This window comes from Littorina saxatilis, linkage group LG3 (assembly GCF_037325665.1).
Source record: "Littorina saxatilis isolate snail1 linkage group LG3, US_GU_Lsax_2.0, whole genome shotgun sequence".
Classification (NCBI taxonomy): Eukaryota; Metazoa; Mollusca; class Gastropoda; order Littorinimorpha; family Littorinidae; genus Littorina; species Littorina saxatilis.
Window position 1 is genome coordinate 48409151 of NC_090247.1, and position 12892 is coordinate 48422042.

At 39.6% G+C, this 12892-nt stretch overlaps 1 protein-coding gene across 1 annotated transcript; it reads right to left on the bottom strand.

Moving 5' to 3' along the window:
• Positions 1-6014: 6014 nt before the first annotated feature.
• Positions 6015-12892, bottom strand: LOC138962516 (uncharacterized). Its single transcript, XM_070334356.1, has 4 exons — positions 12761-12892; positions 9797-10930; positions 8814-9111; positions 6015-8517 (listed from the first exon to the last, which is right to left on the bottom strand). The coding sequence occupies exons 2-4, from the start codon at positions 10739-10741 to the stop codon at positions 8393-8395; spliced, it is 1368 nt and encodes a 455-aa protein (XP_070190457.1). The 5' UTR covers positions 10742-10930; positions 12761-12892; the 3' UTR covers positions 6015-8392.

Below are 12892 nucleotides of genomic sequence, written 5' to 3' on the forward strand. Positions count from 1 at the left end.
TTGAATAACTGTCACAACAGCACTAATTGTTTTTGAGTCGTGCATGTGGAACCAGGCAGATGTATTGTCATATCGTAAAGTGTCCATGGGAATGTCAGGCTGACGTCACGCTGGTAAGTGCGTCAGTGAGTGGATGCGTACAAACACAAAGAGATCATGGTAGAAATAGTGCAGTTTACCTGAGTTACGCTGACACAGCCACAATGGCATATGTGACAGCGTTTGGGAAAAGGTGACATAAGTATCACAGCAGGCTCTCGAGTTACGTACTTACGTACGGTGTGTCAACTGTTTCAGCAAAATATGGTTCGTACACCGGAATACCGGATGTATGCGTTCGTTCGCGCTTATTTCCTGCACTTGGTCAGACAAAATCTATAATGTGAGCTGTGCAGCGCACTTTCACGATATTGCAAGAATAAGGTGTTTGATTGATTGGGCTATGTGCACAGTAATTGCCAAGGCTCCAGTCGGCCCCCATGATTACGCAGAGGAGACAAACTGAAACTGCATGATTTTTCAACATTTCTTGTTTTCTTGCTTTTTAATCAAAACCAATCGCCGAAATCTTCGTGAGTACCAAAATCCATTGCCCGTTGATATATTTTGCTTGAACAGAAGATTACCCAAAAAAATAAGGCATGGTTTGGGTGCGATACCGGATTTGCTGAAAATATCCTGATTAAGCTCGTACGCATTGACTAAGTGCATGAAATGAGGGCTGTACGAACGTATACATGTTGTGTACGAATTATTTTCCACTGAAATAGTTGACACATCGTGGTGCTAAAAATCTATGGCAGGTGATGATTTACCGACTTTTGCTTCACCCGAGCAATCAAGAGAGTCTAAGTAATTAGGAGTGTTAGAAAGTGTTAACAAGGAGGGGGGAACCTTAATGTTGAGGTTTTGTGAGATATTTTCAAGTTAGAGCCTACACATGTGTGACAGGGAGACTACCTGTGGATTGTAGAGTTCTGTTTGTGATGGGGTCTGGCGGCTTTTGTCTCTTACGGTATGTTCATGGATTCCTTTGCGAATGCATAGCAGTTTTTATAGGGCTTAGAAATAAGCTCTAAAATTCTCAATCCTGTTTGATTGGACTTCGCCTCCAAAGGTGATTGTGGTGTTTCGGCACTCGGTTACACATGTCACGCATTGGAAGGGTTTGATGATCTTCAGACAAGACAAAAGTGTGGCTCGTTTTCGTCAAATTTCTAAGTCACAGCATGACTATGTTTCATGGACAAAATATATCACAAATGAAACAATTCACTGAGCTATCAAGAAAGGAGCAAGTTTCTATCTGTGGAATATTCTTTGGATGGATAACTAAATGGATTGATACAGGTCGCAGCTGGGTTAAGTTTTGGGTCAATATGAGAAAGTCATCGTTCACTCACTCGAACAATTTGTTATGAAGCTAGACTGAGCAGCACATACTTTGCTCGGAATTCATATATATTCAGTATGACGAAAGGGGAGTCGTGTTATCATTTGCTGTTCTTCTTACATGTTTAGCTTTTTGAAATCTACAGAATCCAGAAAGTGGAAATTTTTAATGATGCCAGAAAGATACATGGAATCTGTGTGTTTTTTTTTTGTTTTTTGTTTTGTTATCCATTATTGTTTACATTACAAAATCATCTTGTCAAAAAATTCCAATGTGTTCCTTTTTCTCATGCGCTGTCACATATATGCTTGTATGTGCATGAGCTACAGACCTTTGCTTTTTCAGTAATAATCCCTATGCTGTGTAGGGACCTTTCCATGAACTAAGCTGTGTATTAACCTGTACGTATCGCACTTCGTCGTTTTGTTTTGTTTTGTTGTACAAGGTAACTTTTTCCCTCTCAAACTTAATAAACTTACACATTTCACAAATCAAGTAGTTTTTGCGATTATATCTGTGTATACGTGTGCGTGCGTGTGTGAGTGTGTGAACTTGACACGCGCGTAAGCGTGCGCATACTATTACTGTGTGTGTGTGTATGTCAATGCGTTTGTGCGTACGTGCGTGCTTTTGTGTGTGCGTGTGTGTGTGCGCGCACGCTCGCATGCGACTTCATACTGTAGGCTTCAAAGGTTTATTGACGTCAGCATGTGCTCGTATCAAAGGAAAAAAGAGAAAGAAAGAAAACAAAGCATGACTGTGTACGTAAAAAAGAGGACTTTCACTGTGCCTCACCAGACACAGTTACACAAGATTATTTTTTTAATTTAATTTTGTAACAAGTAATATTGCCCTCAAGGTAAAACAGAGGCAACCAAAGCGTTTGTCTATAATCATAAACAAATAAATGCCATCGGCAATTATGTTAAACAATTTCCCGGAGTTATAGGTCATGAGCAAATATGATCTCCAAATGAGTCACACACGGCGTGATCAACCACTGCAAAAAATCTCACAATGTGTGTAGTGTTAATTTGAATGTAAACAAAAGGTTTCACATTGCGTTCGGTAGAACCACAGAACTTGTGAACAATTTCGACTAGTTTTGATCATTCGCGATCCTCTGGTACTTCAATGTCCCATTTATCTCAGAAGTTTTGAATTCGTTTCGTATTTTTGCACTGGAAGTCAGTGAAGTCGGGACGATCGGATCATGGAATTTATTGTTGTTGTTGAGGCCTGGATGTTAATGATAGCTTCATTCACACTACTTACAAATCGAGCCATTTCGCTGCTTGAAAAGATCTCTCAGTTTGCTAATTCTGTATCGATCGACCCTCCTATTATGTGCATGGAAACCTATTTGCTTTGAGGTTTTTCTCTCTCTGTTTCTGCAGTCCGTTGTGCTGTTGCTCGTGCGTGCCCTCTTACCATTAGTTTGACACAACCTGCTCATCTTTCAAACCGAAAACTAATGAGGGATGAAAAAAAGAGAGAGAGAGAGAGAGAGAGAGAGAGAGAGAGAGAGAGACACACACACACACAGACAGACAGACAGACAAACAGAGACACAGTGAGAGAGACTGAGAGGGACAAAGACACAGACAGACAGACAGACAGACATATAGCAGACAGACAGACAGACACTAGGAAGGAATATTGCTATTTCATATGTTACGTGGATTTCCATTGGTCAATTGGGCAAAACTGAGCTCAGTGCAAAAGTGATATCGACGACATTTCCGTCGATATCAGTTTTGATATCGACGACCTCTTTATTGCTTCCCCACTTCAAAAACAAAAACACTTACATTTAAAAACAAACAAATATGTATGAAAATGTAATTGACCCAGAATTTAGTTGAGCAAGTGACTAAAGACTTTTTGAAAGGAAAGACATTTTAAAATACTGAAAAGTACAAGAAAAGAGTGAACAAAAAGAAATAATAATCAGAGGGAGGGATATGGAACAGCCAAAACTGAGACAAATACTTATGTAATTTCTTTACAGTAAATACAAAATGTCCAGAGAATTAGCAATATATCTAACATTGACTGACTGTGTGATGATATCTTCTGCTATTGGTCTGTTTCGACAGTGATATTAAAATCTCGACCTCCGGTCTCGATTTTGATATCACTGTCTCAACAGACCATAGCAGAAGATATCATCACACAGTCCGTCAATATTGGGTAATACAGACAAAGAGTTTTGAGTTGAAGTCAGTGACACTATGACATGGCGCTTAGGGCCCTCAGTGACGTTAGACACCGCTAACAAACCAGCATGGCAAACAATCTTTTGGATTTTCAGTGTTTTTATTGATTTTTTCTTCCCTCAAGCATACTAAACTCAGCTTATATAATGTTAATTCTTTCTTTCTTTCCGCTTTATTTGGTGTTTAACGTCGTTTTCAACCAGGAAGGTTATATTGCGACGGGGAAAGGGGGGAGATGGGATAGAGCCACTTGTCAATTGTTTCTTGTTCACAAAAGCACTAATCAAAAATTTGCTCCAGGGGCTTGCAACGTAGTACAATGTATTACCTTACTGGGAGAATGCAAGTTTCCAGTACAAAGGACTTAACATTTCTTACATACTGCTTGACTAAAATCTTTACAAAAATTGACTATATTCTATCATAGACCTAAATATAGGTCCCTGATTCTATACAAGAAACACTTAACAAGGGTAAAAGGAGAAACAGAATCCGTTAGTCGCCTCTTACGACATGCTGGGGAGCATCGGGTAAATTCTTCCCCCTAACCCGCGGGGGGTAATAATGTTAATGAAATATAGCAAATCCCACAAGAGCATGTAAATACGCAACTGTGACACATATGTGACAGCGCATGAAAAAGGGAGTATTTTGTTTAATTTGACAAAAGATGAGTTGTTTATGTTGTGAACAGGAGCAAAGGATGGTGAGCAGCACACACACAAAAAAGATTCACCGTGTAGCTCTCTTACTTTGGACATTTCAACATTCTGAAAGCACAGGGGCCTTACACTCTAATTTGCGGGAATTCATCTTAGAAGGTACAAAATTTGCAGAAACGTTTTGCACAGGAATACCGAGTTGAAAGCAAAATAACCCAGTCACTATTAGTAAATCGGCAAAATATGTATTATGGTAACATACGTGGGCTGTTCCATAATTATTTAGAATCTCAGAAACGGAAACACATAGGCTACCAACAATCTAACCAGGCCATATTTTTCTAGACCAAACCTTCCCCAGCCGACACCCAACTGGCCATCAATCAATTCAATTCAATTCAATTAATGAGGCTTATATCGCGCATATTCCGTGGGTACAGTTCTAGGCGCTGTGCAGTGATGCCGTGTGAGATGAAATTTTATACGGCCAGTAGATTGCAGCCATGTCGGCGCATATTTACCTTTCACGGCCTTATTCCAAGTCACACGGGTATGGTAGACAATTATTAATTGTGCCTAAGCAATTTTGCCAGGAAAGACCCTTTTGTCAATCGTGGGATCTTTAACGTGCACACCCAATGTAGTATACACGGGGGGTGGTTCGGACACCGAAGAGAGTCTGCACACAAAGTTGACTCTGTGAAATAAATTTCCGCCGAACCTGGGATCGAACTCGCGCTGACAGCGGCCAACTGAATACAAATCCAGCGCGCTACCAACTGAGCTATATCCCCGCCCCATCCTCTCAAACGACCTCATTCAGGGCTGGGACGCGGCATGTGACATCAGCTATACCTTGTATGGCCCTCGTGAAATCCGAGAACAAGCTGAACTAGCATTATTTTGTTATTTTGTTTGCTTAACGCCCAGCCGACCACGAAGGGCCATATCAGGCTGAACTAGCATGGGGAGATGTCAAGAACATAGGGTGGCTGCAACAACAGCAGTGCTCTCTTTGGTGCCAAGAAATCTGTTACCGCAGAGGCAGTATGCACAGGATCTTTGTCATGTTGCAGCGTAAGCCCTCGAATACCCGTGTTTGGACGGTGTTTGTGCCAAGCCTCGAATATTACAGCAGTCAGACGTGACTGTATGCCTGTCATCAAGAGTCCCAGTGTCTAAATGCCTTGATCTAGCGAGGAAAGACGCTAATTTGGTTTTTTAGTGCTTCTTGTTATTTGAACTTGGCAGGGGTGGGGTCACCCACACAGACGACAGTTGATTTGTTTCAGGGTGGAACTAATTGACCCAGGTTTCGTCACCACTGACAATATTCCATGTTGATTTGGACTAGCCATTGCTGATTTTTTTTTCACGTATTGTGAGGCAACACTCCGCCCTACCCCTTTTCTTCCCGGCACTGAATTAAATATTTGTGTAAGATCTTTTCAAAGACAGCTTTTAATGCCAAGGGCATATTGCATTTCCCTGATGAAATGAAGGGATCTTCTCGTGTTATCTGCTCAACAGTGCTAATGTTTTTGAGGGTAACGGATGAAATGAGTAGACCAGGACGGTTATCATTTTCGAGGCTCCATCGACCCGGTTTGAAATATCTGTACCTGTTTTACACCACGGCTCTACAAAGAGCGTTTATGCAACATCATTTTACCAACCTTTCATGCAAATCGGCTTAGTTTAATATTGTAAGTCATGGCTCGGAAATGGCGAGTGTTGAGCTTCATGGCGCAATCTCATACATTGCGCGGTCAGTATCTTCCCGAGTCGACAAAATGAAAACGACATAACTTTGGAACTTCATTTTTTTTGTGTCAAGCCTCACGATAGTCTACTGTTGGACGGCATGATTTTGTATTTGACACCATATTGGCAGGAGCCTGGATTCTAAATAATAATGGAACAGCCCTCGTAACATGGTAACCCTGTGAACCCCAAAAAGCTCAAAAGGTAAAAATCACTGAATAATGTTTTACCTGTCAGCGGTTTTTAGCACGTAATTTGAAAGTCTGTTTAGCGACTAATACCCCCTTTTTCCAAACGCTGTCACATACTCGTCTAGCCTCAGTAATCTGGATCAGCAGAGGAAATTGAACAAAAGATTAATTTTATGTTTTCCAAATAACTAAAATGTATCATAAAAGCAGCACCTAAAATACCACAATGCCTGAAGTAGAAATGGTACATGTATGAACAAAATAGGAAGAAGAATGTGAGTGCAACTCAGCGAATTAGTAAAACTACATGTATAACAACGATGAATTAAACATATCCAGAACAAGGATATGTCTTGACATATTCGAATACATGCACATCAGAGGCTTTAAAACATATCCAGAATAAGAATATGTCTTTTGGGCGACTAAGTTATTTGAATAAATCAATAAATGTTTACGAATACAGGTAATCAAGTACGTTACAATGACAAAGGTAAAAATCAGGCGTAGAACAATAATGCAAATACATTGTCAGGTAAAACATATCCAGCCTTAAAATATGTCTTTTTTTTAAATAAAATTCTAATCACACACTTATGATAAGAGAGAACTATAACTCAATGCAATGAGGAAATATATCCAGAAAAAAAAGTCTCATAATGACTTTGCAAATTATGCAAACGAGGTAAGCAATTAAAAATTTAAAAAAAATCTGCACCGAAATCTTGATAATAGCATCCATGATAAAACAAAACTACAACATAATGAATGTAAACAAAACAAACATGTTCAGGAACTAGAACATGTCTGGTAATCAATCATGAACAAATTAAGATCACAAATAGTTCAAAGGCAAGATTTCTCTTTTATATACATCAAACATGTCCAGAAAAGAACATATCTTTAACAATAAAAAAGTGAGCTTAATCCTAAAACAAACCTAATTTTACAAACAATTCTAAGTTTTTGTATTAAGAATATTTTCATATATGGAGTTATTCAAAAGAAACTGAACTAAAATCAATAACTCCATAATATATGAAAATATTCTTAATAAAAAAGGTTTGAATCAACTTTAACAGTTTCCAAGACATCGTGCAAATCTTTAATTCATTTTATAAACAAAATAGTTTTAAATGTATTTGTTTAACATTTTCCTTTTTTCCCTTCTTTATTGAATCTTGTTTCTATTTTTTTCTTCTTTCACCTTTCCCACTTTATGTGAACAATTTGATTGAAAAAAAGTATTAATTTAACTTTTAGTTTGAACGTTTTGTTCATAGTTACATTTTCCGCTGAAAGCACAAACTGCATGTGAATGAGTAAGATGATTCAGGTCTACCTGGCCCTGTAAACATGTTTCATTGTCATTGTTTGCCCTCTTGACACTAACACTGTTTGTTTTTCAAAACACTCTTTGACGACACCCCGGAATTGGCAGTGCTTATTTTCCTTTCATTTAATTTAATACATATTTATTTGTTTATTCGTATTTTGTGTATTAATGCAGTGTTGTTAAAACTCATACGTGATCATGGTCCAACCGAGTTAATCAGTGAGTTTCAAAAATGAAGTTCCCTTCTAGCCCCTTCACTAAACGACAGATAGACAGAAATCCCAAATGCCTCAGTGAGTGAGTGAGTGAGTGAGTGATTGACTTGCTGAGTGATTAACTAGTAGAAACGTCAAATCCCAATCAGGACAAAACACGCGGAGATGACTACCAATTGATTATTCAAAATAAAATACCAAGCATGCTGCTTTGAAATTTGGGCAAATGCTGTCACTTGTGTCGCACGGTCCGCACGGAAAAACTCACGGTAGGCACAACACTGAAAGCCTGTCCAAAGATAAGCTGGCTGAAACCGTCTTACTAATACAGAATCTTTTGCTCTACACACATTATTTATTTATCTAAAAAATAAGCCCACACAGGGTGACCCAAAACAATTTCAACCCACAAAAATATTAATAACTTTTATATCTGTTTATTGAATTACTTAATATTTGGTTTATATTAACTTCCTCTTATGCATGACCAGTCCACAAAGTGGCAAGTTTGTAGGTCACTTGGTCTAACTTTTGTGCAATTTCCAAAAGGTTTCCAAATTCGGGGATCGACTCAACAGTTCAAGGATCGCCATGGGAATTTGTGGAATAAAGTTATCCCCCTCGGTATGAACGTAGAAACTGGCAATGGGGGGCCTTGCTGCCATGCAGAGACCAAATGCACGTGTTGGTTGTCAGCCCACGAATGGTCACCAGGCAGCTATGGCACTTGGCACGGTCTGCAGAAACAAGGGAAAGAATCACAATATGAACACACAATAATTGTGAGAGGGATCAAAATTAAAACTTAACACAAAAGGAAAAAAAGCTAAAGAAAGAAAAAAAAATCATATAATAATATCAACAGAAACAATTCGGCAAGAAAGACACGTTTGAAAGAATGTATAAATGAGTGAATAAATACAACCGTAGACGAAGGAATATTAGTAAGTAGCCAATAAATGAATGTATTAATAATGATTCATTAGTTAACAAAAAGCAAAGAACCGTAACTCTAGCCGCTGGGAGCCTTTACCTGTGGAAACCTGATACAGCCCGCAGTCGGCCATTACAAAAGAAGACGGTCCTCTCCAGTCTGTGGAATAAGATCTTCGGCGTTCAGCTAGGCTAGCCATTACATTCTGGGTTGAGCTTGACGGAAAATTATTCCAAAGGTTGGGCAGTGAGAGCCGGCGAACTGCATTCGGTGGTATCGCATCAGATGCCGGATTTTGCCCGGGGTCGACAACTGTAGGCTGGTTAATTATATTATGCTCAGAAATGAACATAAGTTGATTTGAAGAAATGGAAATAGTGGACTGGTTAACCCCGTTCTGAAACAAAGAATTTCAGGATAGATTAAGACGTTTGTTATCAGACCTTCAAACGGCATCTAAACAAACAATGGAGGTAAAATTACATATTAAATGCAAAGAAAATTGATGAGGCCTAAACACAAAACAGATTTGGGAAAGAGGTTTCGCGCTACTCTACTGAATTGAGGCAGTACGAGAACGTTGCGATGGGGGGGGGGGGGGGGGGGGGCAGCAGGGAGATACAGGCAGGCAAACTCTTGTACAGAGCGATCCCAGCAAGATCAGAAACAAACACTCACGGACTCAGGCAGAACAGCAGACAGAAACACAAACAGAGACATACACACCAACACACACATGTATGTACTCAGACACACAAACACAATCAGGTGTCTCATGTAAGACGCAGACGTGGTATATGAGATTTTGCTCTGGTGTTTTTTGCAGATGACGAGACATTAAGATTCAAATTTTCCCCATAATATGGATGACACCGCGAATGTTAAAGTTAAGAAAACTGGTTTTTTTTATAAAGGGAACACACACACACACACACACACACACACACACACACACACACACACACACTTACAGACACACACAGATACCGAGAAAACAGCACAGAAAAGAAGCACAAGCAATGCCAAGGGATAGAGACATTTACATAATAACATGGTCAGTTTTAATTGCACAACACGCAAACCTGTATCTGCTGTTCTCCAGAAAACACCTGGCGACGAACACCAGCATTCAACGTAGTTTCAAGGGCAACATTCTCCTCAAAGCTGGCTGCAACTGGGTTTTGTGGAGCCTCATCCTCAAGGTAATTTGTACTTGTGGAAGACGCAGAATCTCTGATTGAAATCGAGGATGCATCATCAACCATTTCAGGTAAACACCCGGGGTTGCCATTATGATGGGATGTCAAACTGGAGTGTCGAAGCATGACGTTTGCATCTCTTGCGATATCACGGATGTCGTACGATGCAAGAACCACACGAGGAGGTTCCTGGACCGCATTAAAGCGGACATTTTCCATCTGGCGATGGCAGTCGTGTGCATGCGAGGGATGCTGGTGTGCGCACGCAAAACAAACTATGGTCTGGTTAATGTCGTCATAGTAGTAACCTCCTCTGACCAGATGGTTTATCCATGTTCCTGGTGGAAGCAGGGGACAGTTATTGAAGGTAGCATAGCGACGAGCCTCACGACGCATGGACTCCACGTCATCGTCGGGTACTGCAGTGGCAGGGAATACCCAAAACTGACGACACAACTTGTTTCCATTTGGTGGTAAAAAGTTAAAGCAGCCTTTCGACTGGTTTCTCCAGTAATTACACATATGTTTCTTTCTTCGTTCTTTGCAATAAGCCCAAGTGGTATATTTCACATGACATCTGTCCTTTGTCGATTTATAGGCTTCAAAATCATCACCGAAAGACTCTAAATAGTCTTCGAGAATGTTCACTACGTTCTTTGGGTCGTTCTCTACACAGAGAAAACCCCAGTTGGGAACATAAACAACAAGTTTTAACCTTGTAGTAGGCCTATATTGTAAAAAGTAAATCCAGTTGATAAGTATTAAGCAAGTTTGTTGAAGAAAACGAACGTATAACATGACAAGTAATAATCGATCGTCGAGAAACATCTTGATCTCCCCTAATGTCCGGCACCAAGCCACAGACCTCTTTCTCCGCGAATGAAGACTTCTATTGATTGATTTATTCGTGTATGTCACTTTCGAAAGTCTTGCACGAAGTGCTAAGTGTTTGTCAATCTTGAGAGTTTCGTACGAAAGTGTTATAGGCGTCGACGTGTCCCTTGATTGTTTGTACTGCTGATTGTGGGGAAAAAGAAACAAAACCATTAGTCTACTGGTTATCATAATGATTATTATTTTTTAAGTTAACCGTCGATCTACTTTTTTTTTTAAAAAGGATAAAATAATGAATTACTGTCTAATCCCCCCCCCCCCCCCCCCCCCCCCCCCCCCCCCCCCCACTTTTTTCTTTGAGTTGAAAAACTGACAGAGAAGCAGATACAAACACACACACACACACACACACACACACACACACACACACACACACACACACACACACACACACACACACACACACACAAGACAGAGAAAAAGATTACAAACAAACTGAAATAAATCAATCCTTCATAACAGTCTAAGGCACCTTCTTTCTCGTGTAAAGGATCATAATAGACTATACCCTCACAGTCGACACAGATCTTTCCAGTCTTTTACGCGGAATAAGAGCATCCTTCTACTGAAACATGTGTCACATATTAACAGCCTAGCTGTTTTCTTAGAATCCAAACACAAAAATGGTGGGTGATGAGAACGTTTAATTTATGACAAAACAAAACGTCCCATTTACAGTATATCGACCCAGTGGTCTTATCTCAAAATTGCAAGTGAATTTCATCGACAATTTTGATATAAGTTTATTATCATAAGTGTTCTTTCTTACTATTGAGTATTCATAAGACCTCTGAGTCGACGTACTGTAAATGTAACGTGTTTTTTTTGTCTTTGTCATCAATAATTAAACGTTCCAATAGCCTACAACTCTTGTTTTTCGATTCTGAGTTTTGGAACGTTCGCAGTCTGTCTTGTAGCATAGCAGACGACACGTTACGGATGTGATTGGGGAATTGTCTCCCTTACATGTGTACTCGCCAATGCCAGCTACCGGAGTGAGACAGTACGAATAAACAGGCAGTCAAAATGAACTACGAGTTCGAGTGAATTAGTATGTTTGTGCTTCGAGCAGGTTATGTCTGTCTTACCCTTGGGAGCGAGTCTACATATCTGTTTTTGGATTTCTTTCTTTCTTAGAAGAGTGGATATTTTGTTGTTGAACTGTAAATCAGCAGATTTACTATATAGGTCTCACCTACAAAATGAATACCACAAAATAGTCATACTCTGTGTAAAAAGCAGCTAGGCTGTTCATTTTGAATTTGCGTCCCGGGCAGGTGGAAGGAAGCTCTTAATCAGTTATCTTTACTTTAAAAAAAATCAAAACAACAATATCAATCATTGAATCAATCATCAATCGATACATCAACCAATACACTAATCAATCGAACTCTCCTGGTGCAGCACATGCATAGTTAGATGTGTGTGTGTGTGCTTAACATTGAGACTAATCACACAGTCAGGTTTGCCAAAACATATATACAATAGACACAATAAATTATTCCCAATGATTTTGTAGCTATTGAAGTATTCAGTAGCTCTGATAACATGTGTACACAGGATGAATTAATTTATGACTCGTCCTTTGAGCCACGTCAGCCGAGACAAATGTAACGTAAAGCGAATGCATGTACCCACACACAAAAAAAAGCATTCTCACGACTTCGTACACTGGCCCACAAGTAAAGATAAATTGTGACCATTGTTCAAAGGCGTAGCAATAAATTTCTTATTCTGACCAGTTTATGTCAAATGATATGCATCGCGGTTGATTCTTAAAATCACACCAGACCTTCTCAACAACAAAAACTACCGGCACTGGCTAATTGAGATGAACTAACTACAGATTTTCTTCTTCACCCGCGTAAACCAGAGTTCCCACACTTGATCAGTGGCTGGCTTGAAATCATAATATTCTGAATGCGTCACAATCAAAATAAACAACAACCTTACCTTCTGTGGTGCTGTGGTCAGACAGTCGGTCAAATTAGTTATTCCTCCTGTAAATACCTGTATCTGTAAATGATGCTACGGTACATGTATATCATGTAAAGAACTGTAAGTTAAGCGTTAGCTCTCTGCCCT

Excerpts from the sequence above, each read along its gene's own strand:
- LOC138962516 (XM_070334356.1), bottom strand. The coding sequence starts at position 10,741 with ATGTTTCTCGACGATCGATTATTACTTGTCATGTTATACGTTCGTTTT. Across the intron at positions 9,112-9,796 it reads CTGGAGAACAGCAGATACAG|AACGGGGTTAACCAGTCCAC; the intron begins GTTTGCGTGTTG and ends TCTTTGTTTCAG. Across the intron at positions 8,518-8,813 it reads GCTGTATCAGGTTTCCACAG|ACCGTGCCAAGTGCCATAGC; the intron begins GTAAAGGCTCCC and ends TTGTTTCTGCAG.